The sequence below is a fragment of the Coturnix japonica genome, chromosome 2 (genome assembly GCF_001577835.2).
Source record: "Coturnix japonica isolate 7356 chromosome 2, Coturnix japonica 2.1, whole genome shotgun sequence".
In the NCBI taxonomy this organism is placed as follows: Eukaryota; Metazoa; Chordata; class Aves; order Galliformes; family Phasianidae; genus Coturnix; species Coturnix japonica.
Window position 1 is genome coordinate 43,451,076 of NC_029517.1, and position 23,526 is coordinate 43,474,601.

The window sequence follows — 23,526 nt, forward strand, 5'->3', positions numbered from 1 at the left end:
TCTACTCCTTATGTGAGCATTGTAATTGCTATTAAAAGTTGCTTTGATGAAAAAGTGCTTCAGATCTTGTCTATTCTCTCATGATGAAGAGTGAATTTCATGAGCGCACCATTGATGAATCTATCTTGTGGCAAACAGAAAAAGCCAGAGCCATCTTGTTGATTTAAATTTGATCCAGATTGTGATGGGTTGTGCTCCTGGTGACTGGCTAACTGCTTCCTAGTTACCTACTTATCTTTTTGAATATGGGAAGAATATTAAATCTTAAGAAATTGAATCTTATATCCACTGAAAACATAAAAAGAGTCCCATGAGCACCTGTGACCCATATGGTCAGGTGTTTACCTGGAGTTCTGATGATCTTCCCAAGGAAAGTACTGACATCAGTGATTCTGTTGAGGGAAATCCAAGCCCTGAAGCAACATATTAGTTTGTTTGTTTGTTTGTTTTAATATGTGAAAATATTTTCATCTGCACAGCAGTTGAGGATTCATTTCTTTTTGCATCTATTCCTGCAATGGTACTTAGTCAGTCAGAGATCTTATTTTCTTTTTAGCTTCTTCTGTGCTTTTGTCTGCCATACAACATCAAAAAAGTAAGGGAGCTGGGTGAATTTAAACTCTCTTCAGAAGATGCCCCTGAGTACCTCATACATTTTTAAAAAATGCTTGTTCTTCTCTTTATTAAGATTTAGACAAAAAAATACTACCCATATTTTGCACAGTTCTATGTAATCTTGGTGACTACTGGCCTCTTTTATGTGGAAGAATGAACATTAGATTTACTTTTTAAAAAGATGACAGGAATAATGCATTACTCTTGATGAATGAGTAGGGATGAATGGAGATTTAATTTAAATATCAGAACCAGAGTTTAAAAAAAAATATTCCTTTCTGGATACAATAAAGTTGAGCACTTGAATAGACTCTTTTCCTAAGAGGCTGTGACTTCTCATCAGCAGTGGTTTTTAGAAAGAGAGAACCGCCTTTGTGGAAGGAGTAATGGGTCAGTTTGATACTGGATGTTGTTCTTCTTACTTGTCATGGTTGACTTCCAACACCTTTCAGAGTGCCATTCTATTTTTTGATTCTAAAATTGTGGCTTTCTGTGATTTCTCTGTGTGGAAATGGAACAGGGATCTTAGTCCTGCTGAACAACTCAGCATCACTGCTATTTCTTGTACGTCATCATAGGACAATTTTATGGAAAAGTTACCTACCTCTATCTTCACATTAGATGTACTGTGGTTTATACAGCCTCTATGGCTTAGTTATTGTTTCCAGTTAATGTAGGCCAATGTCAGTAAATCTAAATAATCTACTGTCTGATAAGTTCTTTATTGCTGATGTGCAAATTATTTTTTATCTCTATCTTGCAGGCAACTTTCAGCTGGTTAAAGAGATAGTTGATGAAGACTCAAGTCAAGTCAATATTACCAATGTTGATGGCGCATCTCCATTAATGATTGCAGCTGTAACTGGACAGCTGCCCCTTGTCCAGCTCCTTGTTGAGAAAAATGCTGATGTTGACAAACAGGATAATGTTCATGGTTGGACAGCACTAATGCAGGCCACATACCATGGGTAAGTTAAGTGCTTTCAGGGTCTAACAGCAATTTCCATCTTCTTACATCTAGATAGAAAAAAAAATAAAATAAAATGGTATTGATCCTAGAAGCAGAGAGCTCTTTCTAGAGTTTTAGAGGCTTGTAGCGTCAGCTTTCTAAGACCCTTAGAGTGCATTAAGCTTTTCAGAGCACACCTGAATGTGTTTGGATTCAAGAAATGGGTGGCACATCGAAATCTTCCTCTGTAAGCACTGGGAACATAATACTACAGGCAAGCACTGGGACTTTTGCTGGACATTTCAACTTCCAGCCTTCAGCTTTTGTTAAAATAGTATCACCTGCACGCAGGATTGTAAGCCTACCCCAAGTTATGAAACTCAAGGCAGTCACCTTGGTCGGTGCCCTGTTTTCTGGTCCTAAATCCATTCTTAAAGTTCCCCTCTTCAGAAGTTTTCATTAACTTCTCCAAAATGTGTTTACTAGAAAACTTACTTGTTTTCTCTAAAGCTGTTTGTCAAAACCCAGGAGTTAGGTTGGGTACGTCACATGTAATCTTGGTCCTACAGTTGACAATATTTAAATGCAGGAGTCTCCTGTATTCAGGTACTCCTCTTGTCTGTGAAAACAAGGACTGGAAATCCTTATACTCAAAAGAAAGTCTGCTACCCCTTGTTAGGAGCAGTAGTAGTTGGTGGGGTCATCTCTGCAAACAAGGGCTATGTGAGCCAAGAACTCTGAAGGATTGAGTAACTCAGTGTGCTCTGAAGGTGCAGAATGGGAAAGCAGGAGAACACATTTTTATGGAGAAAAGGGAGGAATGCTGAGGAACTACGTTGTGGATATGAAGAGTTTTTGTTAGAAGACAGGAAGAACATTTGTTCTTCATTTTTGGCTGATTTTATTTGGTGTGTCTTCAGATAGGAGTAGTGCTATGAAGTAGAGATGCTAAGATCTGTTTGTCAGCTTCTGTGGTAGAGTTGGTGGCCATGTATTGCTGCTTAAGAACATTGTTCTTTTGAGTTGGTTGTGCGTGACCGTTTTTATACAAGGTCAGTTTCAAGGAATTTTGTACTTAATATGTTTTTCATAGCTTTGCAGTCTGCTGACTTGTTTTGTAGGCTGTAGTACAGTATTGGTTTTAATTTACAAGGCAAGTCCTGCTTACTTTTTCAGGAATATGTGACGGGGGTTTAATTCTGAGTCCTCTTATGCAACTTGCTTTTATAAGCTTTTGCTAGAAGGTGTTTGTATTATCTGTTATTGCTGATCTTTGTGTGCATTCTAGACACATGAAGGAAATTCTAGACACACAAAGGAAATATCTAAGTGAAGACTGTCTGGAGTTCAAAAATATTTTTAGTCACTGTGGCTTTTATTATATGCAATTTCTAACCTGTTATGAATATAAAGTTGTTTTTATTTATTAATAATGTTGTATAGTAACTTCTGGACTGACTTTTGTTTTTCCACCAGCATTTTGCCTGAAATTTCACTGGGAAATTGGCAACAACTTTCAGGATTATTTCCAAAGGGCAGCTTAAGAAACTGACTATTTAAATTAGTTTTTTTTAAGGCAGACTTTCTGCATGCCAGATAGTGTGGTTTGTAGTAAGTAAAAAGTGTGTAACAAAAGAATCATGGCAGCTTTTGACTAAGTTGTGGACAAATGTTATGCTTGTTTAGCTATTGCAAAGGTAAAACTGATCAGTAAATGAGGAGAAATGATATAAAAGAATGGAAATGAAGCGCTGGTCTTCTCTCTTCATCTCTTTCCCTCATATAAGCAATGTGTTTTTATTTTTTTTTCTCTCCCTTGAAGAAACAAAGAAGTTGTAAAGTATTTGTTAAACCAAGGAGCCGATGTCAATCTTCGTGCGAAAAATGGATACACTGCTTTTGACTTGATAATGCTGCTGAATGACCCAGGTATGCTATTTTAGAGACCACAGAGGAAGCCTTTATAATTGCAACAGAAACAGATAAACTCTTAAAATCTGGAAATTACACTAAAGTTCCTACAGATGATTGGCTGAGGTTCATGCTACACTGGACCAAGTAAAGATACTGTCTGAAAAATATGTTTTCTGAATTAATTGTTCAGATGGATAAATAACCATGTGGGCAAAGTGAGTTTGTTCCTCTTGTTTTTGTTTTTGAAGGTGCTCCAAAAAATGGTGTTTTTGTCATCAGACCCTGTTCAGTGTTACTTAATTGTAGTGGCTCGTGTGTTCTGTGGTGTCTTAATAGCACTGAAGTAGGAACTGGAGCTAGAAGTCTCCACTGAGTAAGCAGTAGTATAGGGATAGGACAAAGAGAGTGCAATCAGAACAAGACTAAGGAACTGGCTGAAGTTCCCACTAGATCTCTAAAAAACAAGAAAAGTCACGTGTTAGTCTTCAAATTGTTAGCCATAGGAGCACTTTAGAAAAAGGCAACATGCTTTGGAGAGACCTCAATTAGATTTTATTGTAGTTTGTTTAGTCCAGCTAATTTGGGACTTTATTGTTGACCTTACTAGGTACCTGGATTGCTTTCTCCAAAATAGAAAATCCAAACTGCTAAGGAAATTAGTGTTTTTAAAGTTGATAACTAATAATACGAAATTTTAGAAAACAGTGAATATATTTTTCGTATGATTAACTTCTTGTAGGACTAAATAGGGGAGGTTCAGGCTGGACATTAGGAAATTCTACTTCTCTGAAAGAGTGGTCAGGCAGTGGAATGGACTGCCAAGGGAAGTGGTGGAGTCACCATCCCTGGAGGTGTTCAAGGAATGTTTGGACGTTGTGTTGAGGGATGTGGTCTAGTGAGAACTATTGGTGATGGGTGGATGGTTGGACTGGATGATCTTGTAGGTCTTTACCAACCTTGGTGATTCTGTGATTCTATGATTGTGTTACCTGTTCAGAAAGAGAAATATATAGGTCAGTTCTATCTGCCCTTCTGAAAGTCTTTCCTTATTTCTTTGTAAAATACAATTTTACAGAATATTTTTTTGCTTTCCTGTCCTCATTTCATGTTTGTTCTTTTTTTTCTGCCTCCTCTTTTCCTTTTTTCTTACTTTTTTCCTCCTCTTTTTTTTTTTTTTTTTTTTTTTTTTTTTTTTTTTTTTTTTTTTTTTTTTTTTGCTTACCATGTCTTTTCAGTCCCTTGATTGTCCAGGCTGAACATCTCCTTTCTCTCTGGGATTTAATTTCAAGCTTCTTTTCTGCAACCTGCACTTGAAGAAAGAATATTCATTTTTCTCTGCTTCTCTTCTGTGTCAGGTGAGAAAAGGGTGCACCACAGTGCTGTTCATAACCTATGCAGAATATTAGAGCAGGCAGTTCAGTTGGTCACAACCACTGATTCCAATTGAATCATGTTCTTATTTATACTGCTAAATATCTTTAGGAAGGTGATGGTAAGACTACATCCCAGTGTGTGGGGTTTAGGGGTGGGAAGCAGGACAAGAAACAAAGATGTCAGTACTTATCTGCATTAAGAGTTTTAGATTTGTTATTAATCTTCAGTGGGAATTACAAAAAAATCAGCATTATCAGTTGTGATTTGGCAAAGAAAAATAGAATAAAAAAGTATCTTAATTTCTTTCTTTTAGACACAGAACTTGTACGGTTACTCGCATCAGCATGCATGCAAGTAGACAAAGACAAGAATAAGCTGAACAGCAGATCATCTTTGCCTTCTTCCAGAAGTAGGCAATCCTTAAATGTCCCAATGCTGCCAGATGACAAAGGAGGTCTAAAGGTAAATGTGTTTATTCATCCTTCATGTGTGAGGCAGAGGGGGTCATTTCAGAGAAGCAGATTATATCAAATGTGTAACTAGTTGCGGGGATCTTTGCCTTTCTAAATTTCTGATTGACAGTGTTAATCAGTTTTATTAAATGTGGTATGTGTCCAGCTTTATTTCTCCTCAGGTAATAAGGGAAAGAGAAGACTTTTAGATAAGAAGCATCAAAGCACATTTCAGTGCCTAGAAATAGAAGTGATAATTAAATAGTGGAAGGTACTATGTTCATTAGTTTGGAACTGAATTTCTGTTATGATCCTAGTTTCAAATCATGCAAAATTAATCTAATTTTCATAGACTTTTCTTGTGCTCGCAACTGATCTTCTTTTCTTTGAAATGGGAGTGGCTGTGTTATTGGATTTTATTTTTTTTTTTTTCCTGTCTTCTAACACATTGAGAAGCTGCTTATTTCTGTATTTGCTCTGGTAGAAATAGCAACAGTAGTTCTTTATATTTTGCTTTTATAGTTGACACTAGAAGGAAGAAAGATGATGTAGAAAGGAAATAGAAATTCAGGTCATGTACGCAAAAATTCTGTGATTATGTGCGGGACAGCCAAAGAGACTGAGAGACTGTCTCTGTCATCTAAATGTAAGAATAATAAAAAGAAGGGGTTTAGAGTCATCATGAATCAGCAAGCTTCTAGGAGGGAACATTTACTCCCTCTTGCTTATAATACGTTATTAACTATTCTGTCTGATTGTATTTTCCACATCTTATTCTTCTTATAATGTTCAGAGAGTAAAAATGACATTCTTGGAGTTGCTGGGGTGGTCATCAACTCATCTTGCTTTGGATGTGCAAGGAGAATGCCTAAGTGAGGATCTGTCTTTTACGACAGTTGTTCTTCCATGTTGACAACTTCTCTGTATGGAGCCAGGACTGTAAAACAAATTAACCAGAAGGTTTCAGTTAGGTATTTATGGTGACTCAACCAAAACATAAATTTTCTATCTAGGTCAGTGCAAGTGGCAAAACGTGGAATCTTCTGAATCACAGGAAATGGAAGAATGAGAGGGAACTTCAGGGGCCCATTTGCTTTTATGTAAAGAGACCAAATGAGTATGACAGGAGCTTCCTTGACAAAGTTTCTGGTCTCCTTTCTCTCACTGTGATGAAAAAAAAATTCATGAAATTCTGTTTCATCATTGGTTTTATTAATGAATATTTCCAAACTCATGTTTCATTCTACTAAATATTTCCTCCTAGTCTGAGAGTAAATTGTTGCCAGTTTGTTTCTTAGTATGTCTTTTCTCTGTATTACTTTTATTAGAAGCATATTTCCCTTGTTTGTTTAGAGAGTGGTATGTTGGATAGTGATGAGCTTTATTAAAGTCCAGCTGTGTCAAATCTTCTTCTCCCTTCAACCCACTTAAACCGTTATCCTGACAAAGAGAAAGATAAATTTGGTGTAATTTATTTCTGACAAACCCATGCTAACTTTCTAATATTGGTATAAATATTTTAGGTATTTCTGAAGTGTCAGCAACGTTTTCTGTTCTTTGATAACAGTGCATTCTCACATTGCTACTAGATTTTGGACTTTTGACAGACGCTATTTTCAACCATCAATACATTTTTGTTACTTGGCTTTTTTCAGACTAGTTTAAAAACCGTTATTCCAGTTTCTGTATGTCTGTGAGGCAAAAGGTTTATGGACAGGACACAACCTTCTGCAGCATCACACTGAGGACTCCAGAGCTCTGATGAGTGTACTCTAAACCCAGAAGACAAATGAACCTCTCTGCTAGAATTCCTTTCTTGACAGAGAGCAGTGCAGGTGTTCTGTAATGTAGTGGCTGTACTTAATTCATTTCAGGGGACTTTGTGGTGAAAGCATATGTTAAATCAGAAGCACTGTAAAGAGTAGCAAATATGAGAGGAAATTCCATGTGATCTTTTTGCTTATTGAAGCTAGTCTGATCCCATTACAAGCAAACCACATTATACAAGCATTCCCTTTTGTAAACTCACTGTTCTCTACATTAGAACTGCAAGAATTTTTCCACCCTTTGTATTCCTTTTGGCAAGTGAATAAATGCTGAACTCTGGTTTTCATTTCTTTCTCAGAACCATTTATCTCTTTTGTCTTTTTCCCTCAGGTCTTTGATGCTGAAAGTAATGTAAATCTTTATTAGTTATGGCTCCAAAGAGATACAAAGGTCTGAGTACTCTATCTATAACTAGTAGTCTGTGCAGATTTTAAAATCATCTTAATGATTGTTTGCTAGAGAGATTGATTTATGGGCAATAAGTTTTCAGCTTATATTGCTTATTTCTATGCTATGACAGTTGGGAAGAGTTATATCAATAAGCAGTTGAAAATTATTGGATGCCAGAGAAAGAGAGGGATATATATGGTGAGAGTAATGGCTAAGTATAAAGAGTAATCTACAAAAGTACGTGTCTGGACTGCACATCACATAAAGCAGTCTCGACAAAGAATTATAATATTTAAATGTCTAAATTTTTTAAGTGTTCGAGAAAGTAAAGAAGAGGCTCTAATAAGAACTAATCAGACCATCTTTAAAATCTTCACTTATTTGCCTCCGAGCCCCATGAAGTTTAATACAAACTGTGTGGGTCTTCTTGATATAGACTGTAAGTCCTGTGTAGTCTAGAGAAATGTAACAGAGGAACCGTCTTACATACTGGAACCATCTTGCATCATCCATCTGTAAAAATACAGAATCTGTAATCTGTTTGGTTAAATTCTGTTTCGAGAATAGTTCAGACTGTGTCCGTATATATGATACCTACATAGGTAGAGGCTACAGGTGAAGTAGTCCTTAAACAGTATTGTTTTCAGTATTGCTTTATTTCCTTGCCTTGCTCTTTTGCAGACTATAGTTGCTGCCCAGTCTGGGAGTGTTAAAGTTACCTGTACAGCAGCACTAGATCTATTATGAATCTTGATTTTGACAGTCATACTGTCAAACTCTTTTGATTTGCCACTAATTTTCAAAGTCGGAAGGAGAGGCTTTCATGCAGCTCCAGTAATTTCTAAATTTCTATGTATGATTCTAAAAGTGAAAAAAAAAAATAAAAAAAATGCATTCCAGTTCATTGATGCCATAGAGCGTAGGAATGGATGATGTAGTTGAAAGTTTATTGTCAGGTTAAGTATATGCCATGTAGCTGTAAAGTTTTCTGGCTCAAATTAACATAATACTGTTTTCTACTTCATCCTTCCAGTTAGTGTGGAAAAGTATTGTAAGCTATTTTCCAAATGAAGAGTAAGGAGAAAGATTATTCTTACCTATGCCTGATGAAGAAGGTTTCGGTTGATATTTGCAGGTCACTTTGACATTACTTTTGTAGTTTCTCTCTGGAACTTCTATGTCATTGAAGTAAAGATTACCTAATTGTACATTTCTTTTCCTCATGTTTTTATTTTAGTTGGAACTAAATTGTTCATTTTCCTTCTCAATCTAGTCTTGGTGGAGTAGGATGTCCAATCGGTTCCGCAAGCTGAAGTTGACTCAGACATTGCGCCATGGCTTTTCTTCCAATCAGTTTGGGCCTTTTCCTGATGAACCTGAATCTTCATTAAATTCCACCATGAGAGCAGTTGCACAGGGTGACACAGACTCTTCTGGAACTACTGATGCTCCTATGACCTGGGTCACAAATAACACGGGTAATGATAAAGCTGGAGTTGAAAGATAGCTTTTACGGGATAATCAAGATGATAGTATTTCCAGTTTAAGTACTAACTTTTTTAGGTTCGTGTAGCTGGAAGGTCACAAATTCTATCTGTATGGTATAGAAAGAGATACATTTGTACTCCTGGCTGTTGGTGCTGAATGTTGTGGGCAGCCTTGTTTCAGCAGGGAAATGCTACAGTAACAATAGTACTACTTTGTAGCAGGAACCCTTAGCTTTGTCAGGAATGGACAGTTCACTCAAGAATTGTTACTGTTACTGTTAAATCAGTTTGTTTAAAAGAAATCTGAGGAAAAAAAAAAGTTCAGAAAAGCCCAAATTATAAAGAACACTTACTGAAATTGTACAGATCTCTATGAAAAGGCCCCACAGTTTGTAATGTGAGGAAAGATTATTGACTTAACTTTAATTTAGGTATATGAGGCATCAGTGGAAAATGTAATTTTCTGTGCTTCCTGAGGTTACAGCTGCTGAATGTTTCAGAATGGTTGTACTAGCTGATCTTAGAAATCTTTTTGAACCATAGTGATTCTATAGTGCTGTGCAAACAAAAGCTGTCATTTAGACTAAAAAGCACGGGCATGCAGACAATCAAGTTTCATTTATGTATTTTTCAGGTGTAAACACTGCAAAAGGAGGGAAGGATGATGAATTATTGACAACCATGGTATGTTGAGCATGTTCAGAAGATAAGGCAGTTAGTATTTCCTTGTGTTTTATTGCTTGTTTGTTTTGCTTTCGCTGTGTTTTGTGGTTTTTTTACATGCTATCCAAGTAACCATTACAAAGAGAACTATCGCTGTTTGGTAGTCACTAGAGCAGAACTGACAAGCTGTGATACATGTGTTGTTCTATAGACTAGAAATTACTACAAATAGTACAGTATGACAGCACTTGATGAATGCTGACTTCTTTCATGAGTTATGCTTACTTTTGTATGATCAGCAGTGAATTAATAAAATAGATTGGCTGAATGGCTGATTACTCACTGACAAGCGGTATGCTGTGAGGAAGACATGAAACAGAGCAATCTGAAAGTAAGAAATAAAGTAGACCATGAAATAGTTTGAGACATCCCATTCTTTTGTTGTGCTTTACCTTCAAGCTCTCCTTCAGGTTACTCCATGGAGATGTCATTAAATTTGGTTGGCGATCTTTTTTTTTTCCTCTTTTAAGAAGATTGAGTAAATCTTGATAGGATTCACTGACAGAACTCCAGGGAGCCAGTATCACTTGTGCTGCTCTATTCTTTTTTCTTTTTTTGGAGATGCATGTAGAGCAGGAACAAACAGTTGTTCAGTATTTCCAGGTGTCTTGTCTAGGAGATCAGAGAAGATAGCCTTACCAAGCATCCTGTTTGTTATTTATTTGGAAGTTGCTTGTTAACATTCATGTTAAAACTGATGAAGAAAGGGACAGTGTGTGCTGCTTTGTGAACTGTATTCTTTGCACTGAGTGAATGAACTTACTCATGCCATGATGTAGCTTGGATTCTGTCTGTTATTATGTGCTACGCATCTCCACAGATGGTACTTTTATGTCTCATTTCCATTTAATTTTCTTTAAAAATGCATTTGTCTCTGTCTTTTTATTTAACTTTGAAACAGCATCATTAGCTCCCACTAGCATTCTAAGAAGAATCTCATTTTTGTTTTCTTTTCTTTTTTTCTCTCTCTCAGTTGAGAAGTAGTGCTCCATTTACCAGGCTGCCTAGCGATAAATTGAAAGCAGTGATACCCCCTTTCTTACCACCCTCAAGTTTTGAGCTTTGGAATTCTGATAGAACACGAATCAGCAAAGATGGCAAAGCTGAACAGATGAGAACTGCCTGGCCACAGAGAGCAATCAAGCATGATTTTAACAGTAGTGGGAACTCAGATGTGGTAAGCAAATGAAATGTGTAAAAATAATTCTGTGTGTTATTATGTCCAGGGCATGCTGGCTGGTGAACCACATCAGTTCTTTGTTTAGAAATCATTTTGAACCTACTGTCTCAGTAATGGTTTCTCCTTTTAAGGTCTGCTTTTTAGAAAGAATGCATACCTCTATGGGAGGAACGTAAATGGTGTGTAAGCTTTCTGTGAAATAAAATGTCTCGTTTGATGTTCACTGGAACAAATATCTAGCCATAAGGAATTTGCTGCAAACTGCTAAAGAGACTATTGCTTCCACCCATATGTATTAGTTGCCAGAGTAGGCACAGTCATTCTAGTGGATCAGAAGCTGCTCTAGTTCTGAAGGCAACCTGTGAGAGAAGAAAAAGGTTTCTCAGTTTTTTAGGAACTGTACACATATATGCAAAGTAAGAATATTTTGGGTATCTTTCTGCTTTTTTATTGAACGTTCCTGAACTTAAAATATGTAAAATAGCAGTTGAAGTTTAATTTTTATTTTGCTTAAGGAAGAAAGAAATATTTTTTTTTTCTTCTCCAGACATCTGCTAGCAAAGGTACGAGACCAGTCAAATTACCAGCATTTGCAAGAAGACCTGCATCTCCTTCAAATTCTACCAATTTCAACCATTCTCCTCATTCTTCTGGTGGATCCAATAACATTGCAGGAATTAATAGGCATGGAGGAGAACTGCATAATAGATCAGGTACCATGCTGCTATCATTTTTAATACAAAAGTCACTTGAACCTGATTCAAGCAAAAAACAAAAGCAGTATTTCTAATGATGTTGGAAGATACTAAACCTCTTCTGAAGTCTCCTCTTGCTGCACAATCAACATTTCTATGAAGTGTTGAAACAGAAGTGAACTTTGGAAGCCTACATAATGGAGCAAAAGCTTCACATCTGTTGCAGAAGTCTCATAGGCTAACTCCTCTATCAGAAGAACTTTTTTTGTTTTATTGAATCCACTGATGGTTGATCAGATATACACTCATCCATTACAGCATGTATTTTGTGGAGCTTACATATGTAGTTTGAATTGTATCTGCCAGCTGTAAAGAAAATATGGTAAAGCAACACAGGAAGTGTATCCAAAGAGGATGAAAGTCAGCTATAAACATGTGTGTGTGCATAAACAAGACTGGCTCCTCTCCTCTTATAGCTGCTTTTTGGCACCTTTGGCACCAAGTTCCTGAACAGTTATGAACCTTAAAGTTCTCTCTTACTTATGCAGTCAGTTCTGAAGTGGGGGTGAATGGTGAAGAGAGGTAAATTGATTATTAACAGACTTCTAAAATTGATGGTCTCCTTGACTCTTTGTGTTGTTGTTTTTTTTTGGTTTGTTTTCCTTAGGTGGAAGTGCAGACAATGTTTTATCTCAGATTGCAGCCCAAAGAAGAAAAGCAGCAGGCTTACCTGAACAGAAGCCCAGCCAACACAACAGTCCAGTCCAGGCAACTCCTTCATCCACCCTCTCTGATATGCAGTGTGCTCAAACAGTTGGCAATGGACACGTAGTAAAGGTACAAATGAATGTAAGTTTTTCTGCTTCTGAATTGACTTATTTTGATAGATCACGTATCAGTTGTGAGTAATTGATAAGTGCAGCTGTGTGAGATTGTGCAGCCTAAAATAAATTAATTGATAAAGCAGTGGAAACTTTACAGCTTTACAAAACTTTCTTTTAATTACAAATACTCAAAGGATCAGACCTAATAATGAAATAAAATTGTGCTTTATTATTAATTTCACTTTCTTTTAAAAGCAGTAAATGTAATACTTGATTTTGAAGTATAAATGTTCTGCTATTTTGAAATCATATTTTTTATGACTTCCATCCTTGATGTGTAATTGAGTCTTGTGTTTTACATATTAGTTATTCCTAAGCTTTCCTCTGAAGGTGAGGAAAGCTTCCTTTCAAATGAACAACCTGAATGAAGAACATTAGATAGTGGGTACCAGGATCTGCTTATCCCAACAGTATGCAGGTACTGGTTCACAAAGCGTTGTGTTTATACTGTGTAAACATCAAGATGCCATTACCAAAATCAAGTGTTGCTCACAAGCACTGGATATCTTATCTGTGCTGACTTTTCTGTGGATTTCCTGAAATAGCTATACCTTCATGACCTGCCCATTTGTGTGTGTAGACTTTGAAGCTAATGGCTGCATAAAGCAAAGTTTTTAACAATGAAGATTTAAAGTCTCCAAACTCTGCACAGAGGCATGCTAGAGAGCAGCACCCTTGCAGAAGATCTAATATACTGTTGTGAAATACGTGTGTTTGTTCACACAGAAAAAAGTTAAATTTCAGACAGAAAAAGAAAGAGAGCGCATCATTTGGAGTTTTAGTTCTTAAGTTCTTTATTCTGCAACTGTTAGTACACAGACCAAGAGAAAAGCTCAATTTTTTCTTGTGTAGTCTCCAGACAACTCTTTCTTTTGTTTGATTTTCTTTGCCTGTTCCTAAGATTCTTCTTAGAGTTTTGCCTGAAGAAACATAAATAATGCTGTAATGTAAAATTATTATATTTGCTCTCTCATTCTGTAATGTCTTCTATGGGAACAGTAAGGAATAGGCATGTTTTATAATTGAAATTTTGATGTTAAATGAACTCACGAAGTTCTTTAGTAATTTAATAAAGAAAATTTCAGAGGGCAGCATTCAGAGAAAAAGAAAAACGTGCAACTACCATTGCAAAAATAGTTTCTATGAACAGTCACTGTGTGATCTGTCAGCCCTGATTTTGAAGGGACTACCAGTCATGTTTTAAAATTGAGATTAAGAGCTAAAAATCTATAACTCTGCTGGACTCCAAAAGCTATGGACTCATAATCTTTCCTTCCCTTCTACTCCACATAACTGCTCTGCAGGTTATAAATGATCTGTCTCTTTCTTTCTAGTAGACAAAGTCACTTTATTATCCTCTTCCCTCCTTAAAGTCTCCCCTGCTGAACAGGTACCAAATGCTTTTTTCTTTCAGAGGTGGACTGACCAATATATTTCTAATTAAACTGTCAGCAGTTGCTCTCAGCTTGTTTTTGTCTTGGAAATAATTTCAGAACTGCTTATATCCCCAGAAAATCATACTTTTTTTCCTAGTTCCATTTGTTAGCCTATTAAGTTGTAATATGTGTGCCTGTAAGCTTTGACCTGCTGATCTTAAGGCCTGTCATTATAGTGCTGCTGCCAGTAAGAAGTTTAATTATTACGCTCACAGTGGAAGATGTTAGGGGATAAAGAAGTAGTGAGTAACAATGCACTGTAAATCATCTTCTGGGAATGCAGTTCATAATTTTATTGAAAAGATTTTAAAATAGAAATTATGCTAGTATCTTAGGCAACAACTCTTCAGTGCTCTTGGCTAAGATGTCTAGATGAAGTTAGGTTTATCCATCAATAATAAAACATGTTATTGGTGTGTATCTTGCTATAGATTTTCACATATTATTTCTGGGATTATTTTCTGGACAGCAGTGTCTTCTAGGAATACTCAATTACAGTTATCCATGCTGGCTGCAAGACCTTAAGCAGCCCACTTTGTTGTAATAAGCAGAATAAGTACTGAAAATGTACTGTCTGTAACCATTTTGGAAACTGTTGTGTCCTCCCATTAAGATTATGTTGTCAATTTGTAATTGATCTTTAAAGTGCCGTGAAGTTACACTGATCAATTTGCAGATGCTGTCCATGAGAGGAGAAAATGTACAGGCCTTAAAGAAAGAAAACAAAAAGCTTAATTATAATTTACAGGGTGATGTAATTTGTATAAGTGCAGACAATACACCAAAAGAAGAGCATTCTACAAATGTCAAATAATAGGCTAGAGAGAGAGAAATTTGGGGCTAGGTAATAATCAAGTTTGATGATTGACTGCAAACTTTCACTCCAGCAAAGCAAGGGTTTTTAATATACCTGCAATTTGGTTTACTCTTGCTATAGGTTAAATGAAATGTTAATTTAAAATAGCATCTGATATGCTCCGAGAAGCTTTAATTAAGGATTTATTTATTTCATTAAAACCCAGAATAAAAAAGACCTGTGTTATGTTGACCTGAGTCAAAATGTCACCTTTTATATGCAGACTAATTACAATGTTATGTAGATAACTGCTTTATGAAAAATAATTTTCCTGTATTTTCCTTCATGAATTTGAGAGACTCTCACCTTGGATAAATCAGTATTACTCAAATTGTTGCAGTATGAATCAAACAGATACATCCACTTGTGTCTACATGCTCTGCAGAATGATTCTATGAATCATAAATAATTCTGAAGTACCATCTATCAGTAAAGACTTTTTTTTCCCCCCTGAAATAATTATGTTATTAATTACAGCAAAAAACAGAGATGAACAAAAGACCTCCATCTGGGACTTCATCTACATCTAAAAGCACATCGCCAACTCTCACACCTTCCCCATCACCCTCTCCATCTCCTAAGGTTCACAATGTGGAGTCCTCTCTCTCTTCTTCTCACAGACAGGCCAAGAGCAATGGTTCCAGCAGTGGTACTATTACAGAAGATGGTGAGTTGATCACTGTAATTACATCAAGACTACATAGTGTTTAAAACTATAATTGTACTGGATTGTTGTCTATCTGCATGATAGTGAGAACATTTTCATATGTAGAAAAAATATTTTAGTGTTTTCTGCTACGAGGTTTGCATTGCAGCAGTAACAGTGGATGTTTATCTTCCAAAAACTATAATCCTCCCATTTTGCAGGAGATAATTACCATCTTAAAGCTATCATAGAGCATGTATGTAAGTAGGCCACTTTTATGGCATGTCCTTTCTTCCCCCATTTTCTGGCAAATATTATTTACTAAGGGTAGAAAACTTCTCCCCACATTTGGAATAAAAATACAGTTTTAATAAACTCAGTGAAACACATCATTACAGAAAGACAACTTTGATTCCTACCAATTCATACTTTTCCAGTGAGATTATTTTTAACTTGAATTTTTGGGTCTAAATTACTTTTATTTTTAGAATTTATTTATTTTTTAAATAACTTTCATTTTCAGAAGTCTTCCTGCTACAGGATATTTGGACATAGAATATCAACTACTTTATTCCAAAAAAATGTGAAAAATAACACTACTCAAAATCTATTAAATAAGAGATGTGGATACTTTTATCTGGTTTCTACAAGAGGCAGCTGTTCTATATTTGCTGTAGTTGTTATTTGTTTGTTTGGAAAGTGTCAGGATTGATTTTTATTTTCATTTACACTAACTTTCTACTAGCACTGTACTTCCCTGTTTACCCTAAAGGGAGGCATTATTTGACCCACTTTCTGTCCACTTATCACGTCCTAGCTGTAACATATTGTACTGACTACTGGAGAAAATCCTTTCATGCTTCAGTTAGTGCCATTTTATAATAACGACTTGATAACAAAAATGTTGTCAGGTTAGAAATATAGTGAGAGGACAATAACTTATTCTTGGAAAAGAAGAGGAATTCCCCAAGCTTCAGCTGTTATGATCTCACCTTGAGAAGCAGAGCTTTATGACAGCACCACTGATGCTATGATACAGCAAGTTTCTTGTGTAGCAGTGGTACAGGCTGTCAGAAGCTCTAGTAGTTCTGGGTTCACTGTGCTTGTAAGCTTTCATACTTGAGTGGTCCTTTCATTCAAGGCCTTCTCTTATTGTGAGTTAATCATTCATCAGTAATGTCTCAGAGGCCCAGCAGTAATCAGAAGAGTACGTTATGCAGTGTTACCTATTTCTTATATTAAGTAAACTGGAATTAATTTTCCAGTTCGTTTTCTTTGGTCATCGCTTGAAGGACCAATAGGCAGCGTGATTCAGAAGTGCGCATCATTTTTTCTTAGGTAACCACTTGGTGGACCATCAACAGCTTTTTCCTATTCTGAGAACTAGTGAAGTGGAGAATCATGAAAGAAGAAACCATATGAGAGCAAAAGGAGGGAGTGAAAACTTGGAGAAAGGTAACCCCACCCTGCTTATGTAGAACAGTACAGAAGAGTTGCTAAATGTGGCAGAGCTCAGAGAGCCTGTGCTTTGTTCAGGGATGTAGATAAGAAGACTAGATATGTAAAACAAAACTTAGAGAAAAAGTAAAGGAGAAACCACATGCAATGTGGGAATTACAGAATTGAGAGGTTTCTGATTTTGTTCAAAATTAGTGTATAATACAGGAACAGGAAGAGGGAAATAGGAAAAGAAAACTTGAAAATACTGTCTAAGTTTGTGAAAAGTGTTAACTGTAATAGTTGTCTATGACAACTATTCTGTCATAGCCTATAACAAAAGCACACCAACAGGATGAAAATTTAGAAGGCCAGCTAGCAGCCTAAAAAGAAAAAGGAAGCTAGCATTATATCTGAGGGCTTTTGATGTAAGTTCTATTTTATTTCTTTGAGATGATATTTTTTGTCAAACTGAGTGGAAAAAGTTCTTATATCATGTTTTTAAAACAAGTTACTTTTTCGCATGGGTTAACCTCACTTAGCCAACCTTTATAAGTTTAAGCATGTCAAACAAATTGTCAAAAATAAAACTCAATTGCAGTTATTACTTCAGTTTTCTATGGGCTTTTCTGTGTAAACTGAGGATTTCCAGAGTGGTGAACAGAAAAATCTGTGCATATCAGGATACCTGGTGTCTTTTGAGAAGCTTAGACAGTAAAATTCTCCTTCTAGTTTTTAACAACAAAGAAGGAAATAAAACAGAACCAAAATATATTTGAGAATGGAATGATAACATCTTTGCAGTGAAAACGAGTTTATATAGGGTATATTATATTAAACATAGTTTCATTGGATAATGTTTTCACTTATGTTTTTTCACTCAGAGTGTGGTGACGCACTGGAACAGGTTGCTCAGAAAGGTTGCGAGTGCTCCATGCCTGAAGGCATTTAAGTCCAGGCTAGATGTGGCTCTGGGCAGCCTGGTCTGGTAGCTGGTGACCCTGCACACAGCAGGGAGTTGAAACTTCATGATCTATGTGATAGTATCATTTGATAATATGTCCTCTGCAGCTAACACTAGAGAGATCAATACAATTGATCTTTTCTGACGCTTTTTTGTTTCTGATATTACAGATGAGCTGACCGGCATCCTTAAAAAATTGTCCCTTGAGAAATATCAGCCTATTTTTGAAGAACAAGAGGTAAGTCTTTTTTAAAAGGTTTATTTTTTTGCTGTTTTAGAAAAGGTGTAGCATGACACACATTGCATTAGATTTATGATCCAAAATCTCAATATTTTAAGTGTTGCAACCATTTCTAGTTGCAGAGAGAACCTTGAAACATGGACCGAAGTGATATTCCTGGAATTCTCCAGGAACACATCAATACTTTTTACACTGAATCTGCAATTTTGTTATGGATAGATGCCTCAGATACATTTTTTCTTCCATTTTTACATCGTGCTTTCTCTATGTATGTCATATCAAGTGGGGCTGAACAGTTTATAGGACATGCTGTATCACTTCTGAAATCACAGCTGGAACCTCGCAGCTGGAGAACAGCAGGCTGGGATTCTTTGAGATTATTGCTTTCCCTACTTTATCCACTGTGAATATGCAGAAGGTGATTTTAAACTGGAGAACATGAGCGTTGTTGTAGATGAGACCTGTGTGACTTACATGAAAGATGGAATGAAAAAAAATAATTAATGAAAATAATTCATTTCAATGGTTAAGACATTAACAAATGCAAGCAATTATTGCATGTTTATTTGTTGGAAGGCAGAGGGCAGTGAATGGACATGTAATAAATTGCCGTTGCTGTGGAGCTGAAGATTAAGCACCACATACAATGGGCTTATTATTGTTCCCTAGAGTGATAGGGAAGAAAGCATTTTGTAGAAATGCTTTTGTGTGTGAAATTTCTCTCAATATGAAGTTATAGATGTTTGTTTTTATCACGGCTCTGTGGATGTTCTGATATAGTATAACTGATATGTGAGCAAACCTTAAATTTTCCTTAGGAGACAATGAAAAAGTACTCAGTATTCTGAAAATCCAGTAATGCTTTTAAAGGAGAGAAAAACCTTAGTCTGCCCAACAGACAGTTACAGTGAGGGAAAGACTGTGCTTTTATAAGGACCAATAAAATCCATGAACATTTAAAATACATAATAACAAGCAACTGAAGTATTAACAGCAGATTTATAATTCAGCAGCAGAGTGTAAAAGTAGGTACCATTTGAAGCTGTCAATTCATTAAAGTTTTTTGCATGAACAATATTGAGTATATTTCCAGTGAGTTTATACAGTTTTTTAAAAAAATCTGTCCTTCAGTAGTGAATCTTACCTTGGTAAACACTTCTTTTTCCTTTTTCACATGCAGGTGGATATGGAAGCCTTCCTTACTCTTACTGATGGTGATCTGAAAGAGCTGGGTATTAAAACTGATGGTTCAAGGCAGCAAATTCTGGCAGCTATTTCTGAACTGAATGCAGGAAAGGTATGTTTTGAAATCAGGTACTTAATAAATTAATTCCAGGTTTGCTTGTATCATTAATTGAATATATATTTGGAAATTCAGTTGCAAATGTTAGCTAGAAAAGTGAAAGAAATGTTTTCCAGAGAAGTATTTAGCATGCTTATTGAAAAATACCTTCTTTTCTGGTACAACCTGTTCTATTTCATAAACTCTTCCCTAGTTTAGTAACTGTATTGTTCTTTTACTGAGTTTTACAAAGGCAAATATATTAAAAGCTGACATGGAAATGTTGGTCATGTTACAGTTAGTGAACATTGATTTCAATGACACTAAATTAAACATGAGGTAAAATGTCTCCTTTGGTTTTACTACTAATTTTTATTTTTTGTAACTAGATAAATGATCACTTCTCTCATTTCTTACTTTTTTTTTTTTCTGGCTTGACACATATTGGTGATCTAGAGATGGTGTAAAAGAAGCACTGTTCATGTCAGAGAGATTATGGACTGGAGAATCTCTTTAATTTGGCCTGCTGAACTACTCAGCTGCTTTTTGAAATTTCAGGGTTCGTTTTCTCTCTGATATTGGAAGTTCATATAAGCAAAACATAAAGATAATTCCCCAAGGTAAGAGCAAAAGCAGCAGAGACAAAGTTACAAATTTGGAGAGGAAGATGATGTTCCATGATGTTGTAGCCACGAAGAAAATCCTGAAAATGCTTTTACTGCTGTCTGACAGTTTCAGAAGACTGCAGAATTTTTTACATGCCTGGTAGAAAAGGATTTGATATTATTCATCATAATGCACTGTGACTCTCTGGGCATAGAAATACATATTTTCCATGCTTTTGTGAACTTAGCACACACATATATATATGTATATATATATATTCCTGAAACAGAAATAGTTAATTTGTTGAGTTTTGTTTTTTCTTCACAGGGACGAGAGAGACAGATTTTACAAGAAACCATACACAACTTCCACTCTTCCTTTGAGAGTAGTGTTAGTAACACACGGCCTCCTGGTCATTCCCAGAGTAAGTACCACTTGACATTAACTGAATGACGTATTATTATTTCTAATTATTGCTAGTTAGAAGACAGAATGTGGAACACAAGATAGTTAACCACTTTCTGTGTTTGATGCATATCTGTCTTTTACTGAGACTGTTGAGAAGATTTCAAGGTAAAAAGAAGAGATATTTAGAAGATCTATGCACACACTATTATCAGTATTATTTAAAATGAGCATAAGATTTTTGTTTTGCATTTATTATTACTGAACACAGAAAAGGGATATAAGTATAGCAAACTGAAGTATATGATGAAGAGCAGCAGTGAGAGGTGAGTTTCTGTATGATATAAGGTTTTTGGTTATTTTTCTCATAATATTTATATGAGACAATTTCCTTCAGTGTGATCAAGTAGATCCAATATATCTGAGGCTTGCAATTTAGCATACTGGCTTGAATAACTATTTTGATTATGTATTTATGTATGTATGCATTTATTTTGCATAGGTAATATTTTTATGACTGCCTGAAGGTGCTTTGTTTAGAATATGTCCATTTCAACTGCCAATGTTAGCAATGGCTAGCAAAACTAAAACTGCATTTTAAATTTTATGTCTATAATCAAAATGCATGGAAAGGTGTTCTGACCTACATCAGCTAAATACATTCAGCACAATCACACTTAGATGTTAAAGCTTTATATCTCTGCCCTGCTAACAGTCTGAGCCAAAGGCAGATACACATCTGTTAATCAAGGTCAAGGAATAGGACAAAACTTACTCCTATGTGTATTCCTGGACCTTTGTTTTAGCAAGAACATTGAATGGCCTTAGGAAATGTACCCTCTTCAGTACCTCTGACTCTCCTTCAGTTGCTTGTTTTCCACCTTGCAACCACTCACAAAGTTACTATACTTGTTTTGTGGTTATGCTAAATGTTTGAGATATTGTGTGCTTTAGCAAGTCTGTGTAATGAACGAGTCCCAGTTGTTCCAGTCTTGATCAGCTGAATATCATTAAATATATGAAAGCAAGTTAAAATTGTAGTTGCACTGCTGTCTTGGTGAAATCTGGTCGTTGCTGAGGTAGTTAATCAATGTGAGCTACTTCCTGAATTCTGTATAGTCTGTGTGACTGAAATCCACTGTCGAGTATCACTGAATGCATTGTGCAACTTACTTCATATTCTCAGAGTAGTCAGCATGTGTGGGAACTTCTGGATATCTCTTGATAACATCCCAGACTTGAAGAGCCTCTTCTGTAGGTACTACTAGGTGAGCAGAAGCCAATACTTGGAATTTGATAAAATGATGCAGTGAACTGGAATTACTCAAGATCTGAAGAAACATACAGATGTAAGTTGTCTTCAAGCATCTTGGTGGTGTCTTGAAGATAGCAGAAAACAGTAATTGTGGCACAGAGCTGGGGAGAACATTGTTTTGTAAGAATGGGGGAGCAGTTTCTCCTGCTCATCAGAGATCTCACTTTTGGATTATTGTGGGTGAGAGCTCCATGAAGTAGATTTGGCTGAGATACAGCAACGGAAGCAATAGCAGAGGAAGTCAACATATAGGTAAAAGAAGTTTCCACATCGGGTAAGCTGCTTTTTATTATTAAAAGTAGCAGTGGGACCTTTACATAGTCTCTAGAACTTGAAGTGATTTCTAGGAAGGTTTAATATTTCAGAACATAACAGCATCTGTTCTGAGTGAGATCCAAAATTCACACAGTCCCGTACAGCTGTATCATCTGGTCTCATCTGACATTTGTGTAAAGAGCTACTTGCATCTTCCATTTGTTGTGAACTTACCATGTCCTTTGTTCATTTCCAATTATCCTGCTGGATCAGAAGCTACAGCAGATGATTTGTTCCTTTTTCACTGCCTCCATGCCACAGATGACTTTATAGATATCTGTGATATTCTTCCTTGACTGTGTTTCTTTTTCCAGATGAAAGTCTGGAACATTCCCCATACTGTAGTTTTTCTGTCTTTATTTCTTTTTTCCACTATATCCTTTTGGATCTGAAGACACCAGCCTGACGTAAAATACTCAAGATGAAGGTATGCTGTTGATTTATGTTTGATACAGTAATTGCTTTTCATTTATCTTCTCTATTTTCAGTTCTCTTACCTTTTACTAGTTACTTCTAGTACTTCGCATTTTTCAGTACAGTGGAAGACTAAATTGGTACTCATTGGAACTGTGTTACAGCCCAGATCATCTACTGAGTGTGAGCTAAGAGAGCATTTTATATAACCATTCATATGTTTTTGGTTGTTTGTTTTTGTTGTTGTTCTGTTTTTGTTTCTTTCTGTATGCCTAATTTCATATTAACTTATTTTTATCTTCATCTGATTTCATCTGTTTTGATACTGTCTAGTCACTGAAGTCTCACAAAGTCCTTTCTTCACTTTGCTGTTGGTCTTTGTTTTTGTTTATGTGGATAACTTAGGAAAATTTGTCATTTGACTCTATATGCTCTTTCCCAGATCATATGTTGAATGTCCATTGTCCTCTGTGAAATGGTGCTGGTGAATCTCTATGCTGTGGATAATCACTGTTTACTCTGACCTTTTGTCTTCTGCCTTCTTATCTGTTTTTTATCCACAAAAGAAATGTTTTTACTCTCTGGATTCCTTGTCTTAAGAGCCAGCCTTGGAACTTGCCAAATACCTTTTAAAAATTCAGGCATCAAGTGGATCTCTTCTGTGTACAGTATTGTTGGCAGCTTCAAGAACTTCCAGTAGGCTGATGAGACAAGACATTCAATTCCCTTTTTTGATTCTTTTCCACAACATTTCAGGGGTTCATTATTTCAGTTCTTTGTTCATGCTTATTTTTTTCCTGCTACCTGCCTTCTCTGTGGTCTGTTTCCCTGGATCTCCGCTGGAATCCTTGAGCATCATTTTTTATGAGTTCTGTTACCTGGCAAGATAAACAAGAATCTGCTCTCTGTTCTCAGAAGTTCAGCTGCTTAATCATTGACTTCCTCTAGAACTTGTGGCTTAGCAGTTTGTTACTTGCTTTGTGTATTTCTTTCATAAGCTTTTTTAGCAGTACTTCAAGTTAGGAGACCTTAGAATCCCATCTAAAGAAGGCTTCTTTATGTGAAATAGGAACTTTCACAAGCTTTTCTGTGGAAAATACATTTAGGTTTTGGTGTTAA

At 36.0% G+C, this 23,526-nt stretch overlaps 1 protein-coding gene across 2 annotated transcripts in view; it reads left to right on the plus strand.

Annotated features, from left to right (window-relative positions):
* ANKS6 (ankyrin repeat and sterile alpha motif domain containing 6) overlaps positions 1–23,526 on the plus strand; it is a 35,893-nt gene that overhangs the window by 8,393 nt on the left and 3,974 nt on the right. The window contains exons 4-16 of one of the 2 annotated variants that reach the window (XM_015854245.2): positions 1,379–1,583; positions 3,387–3,493; positions 5,166–5,314; positions 8,795–8,999; positions 9,643–9,692; positions 10,705–10,908; positions 11,459–11,624; positions 12,274–12,443; positions 15,260–15,449; positions 16,767–16,883; positions 18,000–18,067; positions 19,251–19,367; positions 20,286–20,382. In XM_015854245.2, coding sequence (XP_015709731.1) covers positions 1,379–1,583; positions 3,387–3,493; positions 5,166–5,314; positions 8,795–8,999; positions 9,643–9,692; positions 10,705–10,908; positions 11,459–11,624; positions 12,274–12,443; positions 15,260–15,449; positions 16,767–16,883; positions 18,000–18,067; positions 19,251–19,367; positions 20,286–20,382 — 1,845 coding nt within the window. Of the gene's footprint in view, positions 1–1,378; positions 1,584–3,386; positions 3,494–5,165; positions 5,315–8,794; positions 9,000–9,642; positions 9,693–10,704; positions 10,909–11,458; positions 11,625–12,273; positions 12,456–15,259; positions 15,450–16,766; positions 16,884–17,999; positions 18,068–19,250; positions 19,368–20,285; positions 20,383–23,526 lie in introns of both variants that reach the window. The other variant, XM_015854244.2, reaches the window with a different exon arrangement.